Here is a 17,029-nt window from a genome sequence, read left to right as displayed (position 1 = left end):
CAGCCTCCAACTGAGAAGCAAGTCCTGTTGGTTGGTGGGAAGTCAGGAATATAAATGGCCTGCTTCACTTCCCATTAGTCTGGCTGAGTCAGGGGGCAGCAGGGCGGCGGTATGGTCAGGTGCTGCTGAGTGAACAGACACAGAAAACACCCTTTTGGCTATCTTTCTCATGTTAAGTCACCTGCCTTTAATCACACTATCACCCCTCTCCCCAAACCATTAAGATTGTTTTCTAATTTTAAGGGGGTTTAGAGTGGATATTCACATCATTCTAAACTGGAAACAGACTTTAGCTTTGAAATATCAAAAACTTCACTTTGAATGTAATGTGCCATTTTAATTTTTGTATTATTACATTATGTTCTATTTAGATTTATGAAATGTAGGCCTATTGCAAGGGGCCCTGGCGCTGAATGAACCAGTAGCCTACTTAATTGATATTTTTAGATTCTCAAAAATAGACTCAAGATTTATGGTTTATAAACTCTTCGATATTTGTCCTGAAGTGGTTGTATGGGTGAGATTAACATGGTGTGGGTTTCCTCCTTCGTGTCACTGGCGGCAGGTGCGTAGTAAATAACACCTTCATTAAACTCGAATAAATACAAGTCCCATGGTATCCGCGCGCGTCACTCACCTGAAAGCCCCTCATCAAAACCCTCATCGATCGTGGCTCATCTGTTCACAGTCGGTGTCCTAACCGATACCCCGTTCCTCCCTACCGTACAGGGGCTTGTTAAATTATATGACTGTAGGCTAGGTGTCTCACTCGCAGTGTAATTTCGCCGAGTGCTCCGTCCCGTGGACGTTACACCAGAACGAGCAGATTAGACAGGTCTACTGTGGACCGGCTCAGTGTCTACTCTTTATCACCTTTCAATTTCCATCAGAGCTAGGCGAGGCTAGACAGTAGCTTGGTAATACACGACACTAATGAGTTCTACACACTGACCGGGGTTAAAGTGAAAACTGTCGATACATGGCTATAGACATTCTGGACTCGAAGTAATTTGACACATACGACACCTCTTTGGGTGGGTGAGGGCTGAGGATCAGCAAATGGTTAGTTTATCCAGGCACCGGGAAGACATGGAAAGCAACGGAACTGTGTTTGATTTATTTTGCCCATCTGTTGACATCTTTACAACTTGATCATCAGTCTTGAACGTCAAGATCGCGCGCAACAGCATGGTTTCCCGCCACCTCTCATTCTGGCAAATGCACTATGAGATAGGCTAAGGTTTAATGAAATGGGCAGTTATTGAACTGATTTGCATAGTAACTAGAATGTTTGCATTCTGTGTGGCTCTCTGGGCTTGGATGAGATTTCTCAGCAGTTTAATAACCTGTACAACTGACTTTTGATAATCATTTGGACTATTTCGTTATGTTTAGGCTATAGCCTAGTGATTGTGTTGTTCATATTTGATGAGATGATTCAACTGGCAACATTGAACGAAAGTCTACTCACTTATTATAGTAGTAACATTGAACGACAGGCTACTCACTTATTCGCTCCCGTGGTGGTGGTAGGCTACATCGTCCATCTTAGTCTCTCTCTCCCCTTCCCAACTCCTCTATCTCCCTGTCTGTCACACACGCTCTCTCTCACTCTCTCTCTCTCTAACACACAGTCCTGTTGAGCAAATGAGCGCTGCTCCTATTCGGGTCTTTGGATTTGCAGTGAGTGGCATGTTTCAGAGCGTCTAGTTCTCTGACCAGCTTCTGTATGTACATGCATGGACAGGACACGATCTGAACCACTATCGCAGACCACACTTGCATCAAAAGCGCACGGAAAGACTCTGAACACTGCATTTGTGCCGGTAAGTGTGTGTGTACCCATTCTACATTTCTATCGTGGCATGTCTGTCTAATTCCCAGCAGTTAGATCTGTTTGCAACAGCACTGACGTCAAGTTAATACTGTTTTCTATCACATTCATAGCCACTGACAGACAGTAGAATGTTAATGTGTTATTTCACGATCCTCTGCTTGATGAATGTGTTCTAAAGCCCATGTATGCTAAACGGGGCGCAGTGCTCTGGTTTCTCCAGTGGGACCAATGCAACCACCACATCCCATATGAGTGATGGTGAGAACGTTTAATATAAAAGTTATAAAGATTCATATTATTGACTTTGACAACTGAAAACAAAATGATGTCAGAATAAGATTAGGAGGCTATTTCATGCGCCATGAATTTTCCACGGGGTACAAAGAAACAGAGAGCTCTCCGATCATCTGCAACCCCTTTTTAAATTTTTTAACTAGACAAGTCAGTTAAGAACAAATTCTTATTTACTGTGACGGCCTACACCGGCCAAACCCGGACGACGCTGGGCCAATTGTGTGCTCCCCTATGAGACTCCCAATGACGGCCGGTTGTGATACAGCCTGGAATCGAACCAGGGTCTGTAGTGACGCCTCTAGCACTGAGATGCTGTGCTTAGACCGCTGCGCCACTCGGGAGTCCCGACTCGTTCTCACTCTCGTAGCTCCGCGGCTTATCCTCGTATCAATTTCAGTGACTCCAATAATATCGAGTGGCGGTAGCGAGCGTATTGACTGTGTGTGTAGGGGCTCGATGGGGTCACCCTAGCCGGGTTAATTGAGTTAGCAGCCCGCGCCTGGTGGCTGCGTGACAGGGGAGAAAGGAAGGGACCCGGGATGCTCTGGTGGGTCTGGGACGCTCAATTATTTGTGCAATAGCGGTCCAGCTAGTGGTTAAACGATCCCCGGGAACGCGTGTGTGTGCGTGTGTGTGGTTATGTCACACATGAGTACGAGTGACTGTGTGTAAGAGAGACACGGAAAGTGTACATTCTTGTGAGAAGTAGTTATGTTTCAGGTTCCCTTTGGTCCTTTTGCAACAGTGTTCTCGAAAACGATGTCACACTATAGCTGTCTTTAGCCCCTACACCATCACTACGGAACTCTGTTGTGTGTGCAGAATCTGGCAGGCGGCGATAAGAGTAAGTGGGAACCGGCCTGCTCAGAAACTCCAGTACCGCTGAATGTGATCCGTGACCACTTTGATTAGAAGAAAATAGAAATTTTTACAGTATGGCGCTGACCCGGGTCTCCATGCCCGGTCTGTGTGGTTGCGCGTGCAGGGTAGGCGGCAGGAAAGCCAGAGACGCGTGCGCCCTCCCCTGCTCCCATTCTATACGATAACCTATTTTGCGCTGAAATGAATTGGATAATAATAGCATTGATCTGAACCTGATCCCTCGGGCGTGGTGCCCTTCGGTCCATTGATCGTATCTAGGATTTATGGAGGGTGGTTAGGGACCTAGGCCATACTCTGGCCAAGATGGGTGTGGTGGGCTTTTGTGCATAACAGAGGTTTCTTGTGTGCAATGTTTATGTATAATAATGTTTTATTTATGTGTGTTTTCGTGCGTGTGTATGTGCCTAGAGTTGTTTGAACTGGACTTTGGCCTGCTGCTATCTATGTGCTCCTCCAGATAGGTTATATATTAGAAGAGCTTGACAACTGGTTGGGTACTATGCATCATCCTGAGTGTATTTATGATGCATTTAGACTGTGTGTGTGTGTGTGTGTGTGTGTGTGTGTGTGTGTGTGTGTGTGTGTGTGTGTGTGTGTGTGTGTGTGTGTGTGTGTGTGTGTGTGTGTGTGTGTGTGTGTGTGTGTGTGTGTGTGTGTGTGTGTGTGTGTGTGTGTGTGTGTGTGTGTGTGTGTGAGAGAGAGACAGAGAGCGAGAGAGACAGAGAGAGACAGAGAGCGAGAGAGAGAAAGAGAGAGAGAGACAGAGAGAGAGACAGAGAGAGAGAGAGAAAAAGAGAGAGAGAGAGAGAGAGAGAGAGAGAGAGAGAGAGAGAGAGAGAGAGAGAGAGAGAGAGAGAGAGAGAGAGTATTTGTGTGTGTGAATCCGTGTATAAGAATGTGTGTATGGACTGTGCAGGACAGAGAGCAGCATTAATATCACTCTCAGACATTAGACCTATCATGTCTGGTATAGAGCCATTCATCAGCCTCTCGTCTCATAGTGATGCCACTCAGATCCAATCCATTAGCCACGCAGTGTGGGCAACACAAGTTAATGTCTGCCCACTGCAAGAGGACTCAGTTTGTGTGTGCTTTGATTCTGTAATTGTTTTAAGGACAGATTGGATGTAAGAGTGTGTGTGTGTCCCTCTCCATGCTCGAGGCTATCCTACCAATTTGTGTCTTTGTGTGTATGTTGATAAGAGATACAGCATAAGGTGGGTGCCTGGGGAGTGTGAGTAAGTATGTTTGTAATGTGTGTGTGTGAAAGAGGGGGAGAGTTGTGACTCGTGATGGATGATGGAGAGGATAGATAATGATATCTTGTGAAGAAACACCATTCCCCCTTCACCGCAGTACCCCCCCCACCCCCACACACACACACACTTGTTAGCAAATGTGTCAGCTAGAGATGCCATGCAGGAGCTTGCAGGGATGTGTAGTTTTGCTTGATGTCTACTTTGATGCTAATTAGCATTTTTGAATCGGAGTGTAAATAGAGCCAAACATATTAATAAAAGTCACCTTGTCCAAGAGAGATTTACATGGTTATCAAAATATCACTCCAGGGTAAGCCTACATGAAACACTGCCCTTATTTTAAGTGTTTATAAAAATCCCATACGGGAAAAATGAATAGTGGATAAACAATTGGAACCATTTCCCTGTTTGACCGCAAGGTTTTATGGGTATTATGACACCTCCACTGTGGGGCTCTATTCACAGTCAACCCTTTTTCTGTAACCCTTTTTTCTTCCACAAAGAGAGCAACACATATTTTCTACCTCACTCCATCTCTCCCTTGATTGAACTTTCTCTCTTCCCCCTTTCCCCCATTCCCACTGGGCAAAAACTGGTTGAATCAACGTTGTTTCCATGTCCTTTCAACTCCAAAAATCTATGTTATGGGATTTGCAAAAAGTATTCAACGTAAGGTTATTTTGTATTTTTCACGCAACTTTTAACCTACATCCAATGACATGGTGAGATTTTTTTGTTGATTTCACAATGAAATTACAATAGTTGACAACTCAATCAAATTGAAATCAAAACTAGACATTGAATTGACATATGTGCCCAGTGTGTTCTCTCCTCACACACAGAGAAACAACTCTGCCTCCACCACTCTTTCTCCCCCTCTCCTCTCCTCCTCTCTTCCTCCTCTCTATAGTTCCTGTACTGGCTAAAGTTGAGCAGGTGTGAATAGCAATGTTGATTTGCAGTCTGGCATCTCATCAGTGGGAGGCAGGTCATTGATGTGATTGTGTCTCTGTCCCCAATGTCTCTCCCTCCGAACACACATCATCTTCCTCCCCTCCTCTCTTCCTCCCCTCTTATCCTGTTACAGATTATGCAAACAACAATTATAGTTAGATCTAGTTATACACAGACATGCTGAAATTCAGATTCTGGACACACATACGCTGATATAATGCAGACTGTTTGTGTGTTGTTCTTACTCAGACTCAAAAACAATGACTTTGGTGTGTACTTATTTTTATTATTTTTTCAGTGTGCGGTTTATACTCTTGTTTATGAATACTAATTGTTCCTGGCAAAACCAGCACTGGACCTAGATCCACTGTTGTGCACAGGGTTTATCTAATGTTTTTACACACAAAACCAATATTTGGTTTACTGGAATATAGTAGACGTCAGGTCATCATAGAGTACATATTGAAAAGTTTCATTCCAAAACGCCATATATCCATTTTCTGAAATGTTGTTAAATTAGCTTACATTGTTTAAAGAACTTATGAAAGAGATTGGTGTGTTTTTTTCAATATCTAATCATGGCATGGGTTTGTTCAATGACAGAGATGTATTTGTTTAAAATCTATCACTTGATGGTTTCATTTCAGAGAGACACATAATAATGTTTTTTGGCAAAAAGCTGTATTTTCACATCACTCAGAGAAATAAGAAGTACTGCCTGGTTTTACTGAGTTAAATGTAGCAAATAACTACACTTTTAATAATGAAATTGACAAATTATACATTTGTAACATCAATATTTGTAAAATAATTAGAAATAATAATTCCTAACAAGTAATGTGAGATTTGATGTAAAACATTTACATTTGACATTTTAGTTATTTAGTAGATGTTCTTATCCAGAGTGACTTACAGTAAATGTAGTCATCTGAAGATACTGTAGCTAGTTGAGGCCACCACATATCACAATCAAATATACAGGATACGAACATTCTATTCCAGCTAAACAATGGATATATAGCTTTTTGCTAAAAATACATTTTCATACACATCTGAAATCTGAGAACAATAATATTTTACACACAAATGAAGACACCCATAAGAAATCCTTTCTGATGAAAAAACACAAATGTTAAAAATTGGTGGATACATCGTTTTGGAATTAAACTCTTCAATAATGAATTGTAGAGAAAGATAATCACAATTACAATGGCTGCCAAGTGTAAATGAAAGGGAAATACAACTCACTGGCTTGATTTGGTAGACTAGTAGCAGCCAAACAAACACAGAGCCAGATGCTCACACACTGTTGCCTCAACATACATCCCTGGGCCTCAACACACACCCTGGGTCTCAACACACACCCTGGGCCTCAACACACACCCTGGGCCTCAACACACACCCTGGGCCTCAACACACACCCTGGGCCTCAACACACACCCTGGGCCTCAACACACACCCAGGGTTTCAACACACACCCTGGGCCTCAACACACACCCTGGGCCTCAACACACACCCTGGGCCTCAACACACATCACTGGGCCTCAACACACATCCCTGGGCCTCAACACACACCCTGGGCCTCAACACACACCCAGGGCCTCAACACACATCCCTGGGCCTCAACACACACCCTGGGCCTCAACACACACCCAGGGCCTCAACACACATCCCTGGGCCTCAACACACACCCTGGGCCTCAACACACACCCAGGGCCTCAACACACACCCTGGGCCTCAACACACACCCTGGGCCTCAACACACACCCTGGGCCTCAACACACACCCAGGGCCTCAACACACACCCTGGGCCTCAACACACACCCTGGGCCTCAACACACACCCTGGGCCTCAACACACACCCTGGGCCTCAACACACACCCAGGGCCTCAACACACACCCTGGGCCTCAACACACACCCTGGGCCTCAACACACATCCCTGGGTCTCAACACACACCCTGGGCCTCAACACACATCCCTGGGCCTCAACACACACCCTGGGCCTCAACACACATCCCTGGGCCTCAACACACACCCTGGGCCTCAACACACACCCAGGGCCTCAACACACACCCTGGGCCTCAACACACACCCTGGGCCTCAACACACACCCTAGGCCTCAACACACACCCTGGGCCTCAACACACACCCAGGGCCTCAACACACACCCTGGGCCTCAACACACACCCTGGGCCTCAACACACACCCTGGGCCTCAACACACACCCTGGGCCTCAACACACACCCTGGGCCTCAACACACACCCAGGGCCTCAACACACACCCTGGGCCTCAACACACACCCTGGGCCTCAACACACATCCCTGGGTCTCAACACACACCCTGGGCCTCAACACACATCCCTGGGCCTCAACACACACCCTGGGCCTCAACACACATCCCTGGGCCTCAACACACACCCTGGGCCTCAACACACACCCAGGGCCTCAACACACACCCTGGGCCTCAACACACACCCTGGGCCTCAACACACACCCTAGGCCTCAACACACACCCTGGGCCTCAACACACACCCAGGGCCTCAACACACACCCTGGGCCTCAACACACACCCTGGGCCTCAACACACACCCTGGGCCTCAACACACACCCAGGGCCTCAACACACACCCTGGGCCTCAACACACACCCTGGGCCTCAACACACACCCTGGGTCTCAACACACACCCAGGGCCTCAACACACACCCAGGGCCTCAACACACACCCTGGGCCTCAACACACACCCTTGGCCTCAACACACACCCAGGGCCTCAACACACACCCTGGGCCTCAACACACACCCTGGGCCTCAACACACACCCAGGGCCTCAACACACACCCTGGGCCTCAACACACACCCTGGGCCTCAACACACACCCAGGGCCTCAACACACACCCAGGGCCTCAACACACACCCTGGGCCTCAACACACACCCTGGGCCTCAACACACACCCTGGGCCTCAACACACACCCAGGGCCTCAATACACACCCTGGGCCTCAACACACACCCTGGGCCTCAGCACACATCCTGGGCCTCAACACACACTCTGGGCCTCAACACACACCCTAGGCCTCAACACACACCCTGGGCCTCAACACACACCCTGGCATACTACACATGTGATGTATTGAGGATCTGGAGCAGTCTGCCCACTTTCCAAATCTTTGATCTCTCTGCTCACTTTCCTGAGGCAAAACATGTGTGTGTGTTTGTGTCTGTGTGTATATGTGTTATGATGATGGGTGTGTATTGCTGTTTGTCACAATCCACAATAATGAAAAGCCATTCTCAGACTTATCGAACTTCTGAAACCTGAGATAGCGATCTCTGTTAATTTATACTTTTTTTACGTGTGTGTGTGTGTGCTACTAACTCTCACCATCTCATGTCAGAATTAGATGTTCATCCATGTTTCTTAAACGTCAAATTTCAAAGTTATCCCAAACGTCAAATTTCAAAGTGTTTAAGGTGAAGTTTAGGCATTAACTCAGAAATGTAAGGTTAGGCATTAACTACAAATGGTTAAGGTTTGGGATAGGCTTAAAACAAAAATACATTTCTAACACTGGATTTGAGCTTGAATCATTCCATCTCTGTCCACAACACCATAGCAAAACCAAAACATCCTTGAAGGTAACCACGCTCACTGTTGCCCGTAGTGGCCAGTTTCCACATCATCAGACATGGATGGACATTGAATACTGACTTGTATCACAGGTGACCTGGCTGGTATATGTGTGTGTGTGTGTGTATGTATGTATGTATGTATGTATGTATGTATGTATGTATGTATGTATGTATGTATGTATGTATGTATGTATGTATGTATGTATGTATGTATGTATGTATGTATGTATGTATGTATGTGTGTGTGTGTGTGTGTGTGTGTGTGTGTGTGTGTGTGTGTGTGTGTGTGTGTGTGTGTGTGTGTGTGTGTGTGTGTGTGTGTGTGTGTGTGTGTGTGTGTGTGTGTGTGTGTGTGTGTGTGTGTGTGTGTGTGTGTGTGTGTGTGTGTCCTCACAAGCAATTCTGCAGAATGTCCATTCCTGCCTGTCTAAATAACTCCCCCACACCATTCCCATCTTTCCATCTCTGTCTGCCCCTCCTCCCCCTCTCTCTCTCCTCTCCTTCCCTCCCTCTCTCTTCTCCTCCCCTCATCCTCTCTCTCCATCTTCCTAACCCTCCCTCTCTCCTCCCCTACTCCCTATCGATCCATCCAAAGTCATGAGTCACAGAGCAACATAATCTCCCTGATTGATGGGTGTCAGAAATCAATCCGAAATAACTTTAGGAAAGAATGACAGAATGAAAGAAAGAAAAAAAAGAGCATCTCAACAGACAGTACTCTTAGTCATCTCTGTGTTGTAATCATGTATTCCATCTTCTGTGTCATCGCCCCTCCCTCCCTTTACCTCCCGAGTGGCGCAGCAGTCTGAGGCACTGCATTTCATTGCAAGAGGCGTCCCTACAGACCCTGGTTTGATTCCAGGCTGTATCACAGTCGGCTGTGATTGAGAGTCCCATAGGGCGGCGTACAATTGGCCCAGGCTCGTCCAGGTTAGGGTTTGGCCGGGGTAGACCATCATTGTAAATAAGAACTTGTTCTTAATTGACTTGCCTAGTTAAGTAAAGGTTAAAAAATAAGAATTCCCTCTCCTCCTTTTCTATTGAAAGACAGGCTGAGGCTTCACTGGGGGGAAAGGAAAGAGACCAAGACCCAAGAGATTCACTGACAGACAAGAAGAGAGATAGCCTCAGTGGTCCCTAACTCTCTAACGGTAAGGGTAGCAGAGGAGACATACAAGAGGCAGTGTGTTCAGAAGAGCCAAGGGCATTTGGGCTGCGTTACCCCTTTAGCCCTCTAGTAGGCGCCCTCCTCTCTCATATCAGGCCTGGAGGGACATGGCCATCTGAAAGACTCCTCTCTCTCTACCACCTTCCACCACTCCCTCTATCAGTCTCTCTTTTCAACAACGTAACGCTAATCAACCCTCGTTGCCATGGAGAAGACATACTCCCTCACGGCCCACTACGATGAGTTCCAGGAGGTCAAGTATGGTGGTCGCTATAGCAGTGGCACCCTTAGCAACGGCATGAGCCTGCACTTGGGTGGGAGCCTGGACCGTAATGTTGGGCGGGGCCGAGGCAAAGGGGGTGGGGCTAGTGATCGGAGTCGGGACCTGAGTGGCATCAACAGCGGACAGGGACTTCCTCGATGGAGCCGCAGGGAGATCTGCCTGCTCTCTGCTCTGGTGTTCGCTGCGGGGATGTGTGTCATCCTGGGCAGCATGCTGGCACTCAAATACATCTCCCTCGACTTCCAGCAGGAGGCGCACTGCAGACAGGACTGCCAGAAGAAACGCTCGTTAGTCCGAGCTGCACGCTTCGTCCAGGCCAACATCGACCCCACCATCCAGCCCTGCCAGGACTTCTACAGCTTTGCCTGTGGCGGCTGGCTACGACGCCATGGCATCCCAGAGGACAAGCTGAGCTATGGCATCATCACCGCCATCGGAGAGCACAATGAGGAGAAGCTACGACGCCTCCTGCTGGAGCCTGTGCGTCGGCACACCGTGGACTCGGCGGAACGCAAGGTGAAAGAGTTCTACCGCTCCTGTGTGAACATCCAGGAGATTGACAAGCTGGGGTCGGGGCCCATGACAGAGGTGATTGACAGCTGTGGCGGGTGGGACCTGGTTGGAGTGCCCTCTGGTGGTGCGGGCTGGGAGAGCAGTACTGCACCAGCCAGACCAGACTTTGATGAGCTGCTCTATAGGACCCAGGGGGTGTACAGCACAGCTGTCTTCTTCTCTCTCACTGTCAACGTAGACGATAAGAACTCCTCACGCAACGCTATCAGGGTAAGAATGTGTGTATGTATGTGTCTGTCTGTCTGTGAACACCTACTGTTTATCATCTGCCAGATATATATGTACCATCTGTTTACTTACATGTCAGTGTTGTTTACACGTGTTCATATGTGTTCTCTTGACTGTGTGTGTATTGATAGATTGATCAGGAGGGGCTCACACTGCCTGAGAGGACTCTGTACCTGGGTCAGGATGAGGACAGTGTGAAGGTAAATGATTACCCCCTCCCTCTTTCTATCCACCACTCCATCTCTCCATCTGCTCACTTATCGACCCACTCCTTTCTTTTCCATCTATCCACCTGTTTGTTCCTGTCATCGCTGTTCCCTTTGTTATCCTGTCTGCTCCGTCATATATCACACTGCTGTCCATTGACCATTAATAATGATGTCATGTTGTTGTCCAATGTCCATTAATGATGATGTCATGGACAGATCCTGGCAGCTTACAAGGCCCTAATGGAGCGTCTGCTAAGCATGCTGGGAGCTCACAATGCCACTCAGAAGTCCAAAGAGATCCTACAGCTGGAAACACGCCTGGCCAGCGTAAGTCTATGTCTGTGTGTGTGTGTGTGTGTGTGTGTGTGTGTGTGTGTGTGTGTGTGTGTGTGTGTGTGTGTGTGTGTGTGTGTGTGTGTGTGTGTGTGTGTGTGTGTGTGTGTGTGTGTGTGTGTGTGTGTGTGTGTGTGTGTGTGTGTGTGTGTTCAGTTCTAATGTTTCTTCCCCTCTGTTTCAGATCACTGTGTCTGAGTATGATGAACAGAGAAAGGACATCAGCATTATGTACAACCGCATCACCCTGAGAAAACTACAGCACATCGCTCCCAGTGTGAGTACCACACACACCACACACACATTTATTGTGTGTGTGTGTGTGTGTGTGTGTGTGTGTGTGTGTGTGTGTGTGTGTGTGTGTGTGTGTGTGTGTGTGTGTGTGTGTGTGTGTGTGTGTGTGTGTGTGTGTGTGTGCGCGCGCGCGTGCATGCGTGTGTGTGCGTGTGTGTGTGTCTGTGGGCAGAAGTATGATGGATTAAAAGCTGAACTCCAGCAGAGCATTGTGAAGAGTGTGTGTGCGTGCAAGGCGGGGGGACATTCTACGCCCTGTAAACCGTTCATACTCACGCCTCTGTGGCTCAGCGAAGCTGTCCGCCCTGCAGGGATAGAAGGAGACCAACGGGGGGGCTACGGAACGAGGGAGGTGGGAGGAAGAGAGGGAGAGAGAGGGTAGAGAACGGGAGAGGACGGGATAAATTGGTGGTCGACGGGGGACTACAGAAGGAGGATGGAGGGAGGAGGGGGGAAAGGAGACAGAGGGGAACCGATGTAGGAGCATATGGAATGAATCTGGGGAAGAGAGGGACTGGGCGGGTAGAGAAAGAGGGAGTAGAGGGGGGAAGACAGGAGGGGAGAGCCATAAGGTGCGTTGGAGAGCAGCAGAAAACTGATGGAGAATTCAGAGCTGCTCCATCACTTCTGATTGGAGAAGAAAGGTGGGGAGGGGAGGGGAGAGAAGGGGGGAGTGAACATGAAAGGAGAGAGAGATGGATGATGTGAGCTTCACTAGCATCACTCATAAAACGAGAGAAAGAAACATGAGAGAAAAAGAAAGAAAGAAAGAAAGAATACAAGAAATGTGAAAGAGATTACTAAAAATATGCAAATGGTGAGTGGAATTGACATACAGAGAGACAGACAGATGGATGTAGAGACAGACAGCAAAACCCAGGGGAGGAGTAATAGACAGTAGCTGTAACTGTTGGTTAGACAGATGGACAATTAGATATACAGATGTAGGATCTTAATTGATCACTCTTTTGTTGCTGAGAATTTTATTGCACATCACAAGATGCAAATTTGTAGTGTATTTGGATTTTAAAACAACTTCTAAGGTTTGAAATTTCCACTTTGAAATTTCTGATTTGATTTACCCTAACAAAAATGTACATTCATTATAATCCACATTATAATTCACATTTCCTGTTGCTGAAGGATTATTTTCCTGCTCAAGATTATCAGTCCACGCTCAGACAGACAGACATGGTCAAATTATGTTGATTTATCCCTCTCCACCTTTCCCTCTTTCACTCTCTTTCACTCTTATCTACTATCCCACTATTGCCTGTTAATAATAGTGGGAGATTATGAGACCATTTGGGATTACAGGGATGCTGTATGCTCCGAAGTTAAGGAGGAACTTTGTGTTGTGGATGACCTAAACTGTGAGCAGGGGTTTCTAACAATCTTTTTTTCTTATCTTGCTAAAACTCAAACCTCCTCTCCTCTCCTCTCCTCTCCTCTCCTCTCCTCTCCTCTCCTCTCCTCTCCTCTCCTCTCCTCTCCTCTCCTCTCCTCTCCTCTCCTCTCCTCTCCTCTCCTCTAACCTGTCTCTACAGCTGCACTGGAAACGTTTGTTGGACAGAATCTTCCATGATAACTTCTCTGAGGATGAAGAGATTGTGGTGTTGGCTACTGACTACATGGAGAAAGTCTCAGAGATCATCAATACCACCTCCAAAAGGTGAGAGAGATAGGGAGAGTGAGAGGAGGGGAGGAGGGGAAGGGTGGGAGGAGGGGAGGGGAGGGTGGGAGGAGGGGGGGAGGGGGAGGAGGGGAGGAGGTGAAGAGTGGGAGGATGGGAGGCAGAGGAAGAATGCAAAAGTTAGAGTTACAGTACATGGAACATCAATGGCATAAGATACATGAGTTTTGAGGATGTGTAAGAATTTTTGTAGGAGTTGCTGAATTAGTGTGTGTGGCCTTTACTAGGGCTGTTACTATACATTGTGTCATGTTGTAGTGTCATAGTGTGTATACACATGTTTTACTAGGGCTGTTACTATACATTGTGTCATGTTGTAGTGTCATAGTGTGTATACACATGTTTTACTAGGGCTGTTTGTTATGCTGGTGAATGAGGACCCAAAAGCGACTTAACGAAAACAGAGTCTTTATTCCAGTATATGACAAAGGTAATAATCCTGGAAAAATCAAGAAGAAAACAAAACAGGAAAAAATTAAATCCACTCGTAGTAACGAGGACAGACTGGAGACTCGACCATTGACTGCAGGTTGCTTCGGGAAGGCACCGACCGTAGCAGACTAAGACACCTGCTCACACGCAGCATCTGAAGGAGACAAAACACGACAGGGCAAGACAAGGACACAGAACAGCGAAACATCATACAAGGATCCGACAAGGACAGAAGCGGAAAACAAGGGGAGAAATAGGGACTCTAATCAGAGGGCAAAATAGGGGACAGGTGTGAAAAGAGTAAATGAGTGAGTTAGGAGAATGAGGAACAGCTGGGAGCAGGAACGGAACGATAGAGAGAAGAGAGAGAGGGAGGGGGAGAGAGAGGGATAGAAAAAGGGAACTAACCTAATAAGACCAGCAGGGGGAAACGAACAGAAGGGAAAGCACAAGGACAAGACAATATATGACAAAACATGACAGTACCCCCCCACTCACCGAGCGCCTCCTGGCGCACTCGAGGAGGAATCCTGGCGGCAACGGAGGAAATCATCAATCAGCGAACGGTCCAGCACGTCCCGAGATGGAACCCAACTCCTCTCCTCAGGACCGTAACCCTCCCAATCCACTAAGTACTGGTGACCACTTCCCCGAGAACGCATGTCCATGATCCTACGTACCTTGTAAATAGGTGCGCCCTCGACAAGGACGGGGGGAGAGACGAACGGGGCGCGAAGAAAGGGCTTGACACAGGAGACATGGAAGACAGGGTGGACGCGACGAAGATGTCGCGGAAGAAGCAGTCGCACAGCGACAGGATTGACGACCTGGGAGACACGGAACGGACCAATGAACCGCGGAGTCAACTTACGAGAAGCTGTCGTAAGGGGAAGGTTACGAGTGGAAAGCCACACTCTCTGGCCGCGACAATACCTAGGACTCTTAATCCTACGTTTATTGGCGGCTCTCACAGTCTGCGCCCTGTAACGGCAAAGTGCAGACCTCACCCTCCTCCAGGTGCGCTCACAACGTTGGACAAATGCCTGAGCGGAGGGAACGCTGGACTCGGCGAGCTGGGACGAGAACAGAGGAGGCTGGTACCCCAGACTACTCTGAAACGGAGATAGCCCGGTAGCAGAAGAAGGAAGCGAGTTGTGAGCGTATTCTGCCCAGGGGAGCTGTTCTGCCCAAGACGCAGGGTTTCTAAAAGAAAGGCTGCGTAATATGCGACCAATCGTCTGATTGGCCCTTTCTGCTTGACCGTTAGACTGGGGATGAAAACCAGAAGAGAGACTGACGGAAGCACCAATCAAACAACAGAACTCCCTCCAAAACTGTGACGTGAATTGCGGACCTCTGTCTGAAACGGCGTCTAACGGGAGGCCATGAATTCTGAACACATTCTCAATGATGATTTGTGCCGTCTCCTTAGCGGAAGGAAGCTTAGCGAGGGGAATGAAATGTGCCGCCTTAGAGAACCTATCGACAACCGTAAGAATCACAGTCTTCCCCGCAGACGAAGGCAGACCGGTAATGAAGTCTAAGGCGATGTGAGACCATGGTCGAGAAGGAATGGGAAGCGGTCTGAGACGACCGGCAGGAGGAGAGTTACCTGACTTAGTCTGCGCGCAGTCCGAACAAGCAGCCACGAAACGGCGCGTGTCACGCTCCTGAGTAGGCCACCAAAACCGCTGGCGAATAGAAGCAAGTGTACCTCGAACGCCGGGATGGCCAGCTAACTTGGCAGAGTGAGCCCACTGAAGAACAGCCAGACGAGTAGAAACAGGAACGAAAAGAAGGTTACTAGGACAAGCGCGCGGCGACGCAGTGTGAGTGAGTGCTTGCTTAACCTGTCTCTCAATTCCCCAGACAGTTAACCCGACAACACGCCCATAAGGAAGAATCCCCTCGGGATCGGTAGAAGCCACAGAAGAACTAAAGAGACGGGATAAGGCATCAGGCTTGGTGTTCTTCTTACCCGGGCGATAAGAAATCACAAACTCGAAACGAGCGAAAAACAACGCCCAACGAGCTTGACGTGCATTAAGTCATTTGGCAGAACGGATGTACTCAAGGTTCTTATGGTCAGTCCAAACGACAAAAGGAACGGTCGCCCCCTCCAACCACTGTCGCCATTCGCCTAGGGCTAAGCGGATGGCGAGCAGTTCGCGGTTACCCACATCATAGTTGCGTTCCGATGGCGACAGGCGATGAGAAAAATAAGCGCAAGGATGGACCTTATCGTCAGACTGGAAGCGCTGGGATAGAATGGCTCCCACGCCCACCTCTGAAGCGTCAACCTCGACAATGAATTGTTTAGTGACGTCAGGAGTAACAAGGATAGGAGCGGACGTAAAACGCTTCTTGAGGAGATCAAAAGCTCCCTGGGCGGAACCGGACCACTTAAAGCACGTCTTGACAGAAGTAAGAGCTGTGAGAGGGGCAGCAACTTGACCGAAATTACGAATGAAACGCCGATAGAAATTAGCGAAACCTAGAAAGCGCTGCAACTCGACACGTGACCTTGGAACGGGCCAATCACTGACAGCCTGGACCTTAGCGGGATCCATCTGAATGCCTTCAGCGGAAATAACAGAACCGAGAAATGTGACAGAGGAGACATGAAAGGCGCACTTCTCAGCCTTCACGTAGAGACAATTCTCTAAAAGGCGTTGGAGTACACGTCGAACGTGGTGAACATGAATCTCGAGTGACGGTGAAAAAATCAGGATATCGTCAAGGTAGACAAAAACAAAGATGTTCAGCATGTCTCTCAGTACATCATTAACTAATGCCTGAAAAACAGCTGGAGCATTAGCGAGACCAAACGGCAGAACCCGGTACTCAAAATGCCCTAACGGAGTGTTAAACACCGTTTTCCACTCGTCCCCCTCTCTGATGCGCACGAGATGGTAAGCATTACGAAGGTCCAACTTAGTAAAGAACCTGGCTCCCTGCAGAA

The 17,029-nt window shown here is 47.9% G+C and overlaps 1 protein-coding gene across 4 annotated transcripts in view; it reads left to right on the top strand.

Annotated features, from left to right (window-relative positions):
* Nucleotides 1-871: 871 nt before the first annotated feature.
* LOC124006380 (endothelin-converting enzyme-like 1) overlaps nucleotides 872-17,029 on the top strand; it is a 60,125-nt gene continuing 43,967 nt past the window's right edge. For 2 of the 4 annotated variants that reach the window (XR_006833770.1, XM_046316365.1), the window contains exons 1-6: nucleotides 872-1,826; nucleotides 9,902-11,088; nucleotides 11,238-11,306; nucleotides 11,532-11,642; nucleotides 11,833-11,925; nucleotides 13,490-13,614. Coding sequence is in view for 3 of the 4 variants with exons in the window: in XM_046316365.1 (XP_046172321.1) it covers nucleotides 10,228-11,088; nucleotides 11,238-11,306; nucleotides 11,532-11,642; nucleotides 11,833-11,925; nucleotides 13,490-13,614 (1,259 nt within the window). In the remaining variant the exon portion in view is untranslated. The remainder of the gene's footprint in view (nucleotides 1,827-9,901; nucleotides 11,089-11,237; nucleotides 11,307-11,531; nucleotides 11,643-11,832; nucleotides 11,926-13,489; nucleotides 13,615-17,029) is intronic. The other 2 variants (XM_046316368.1, XM_046316367.1) reach the window with 2 other exon arrangements.

This window comes from Oncorhynchus gorbuscha, linkage group LG19, assembly GCF_021184085.1.
Source record: "Oncorhynchus gorbuscha isolate QuinsamMale2020 ecotype Even-year linkage group LG19, OgorEven_v1.0, whole genome shotgun sequence".
In the NCBI taxonomy this organism is placed as follows: Eukaryota; Metazoa; Chordata; class Actinopteri; order Salmoniformes; family Salmonidae; genus Oncorhynchus; species Oncorhynchus gorbuscha.
The sequence above is the reverse complement of the archived record's forward strand: the minus strand, read 5'-3'. Positions and strand labels throughout refer to the sequence as shown.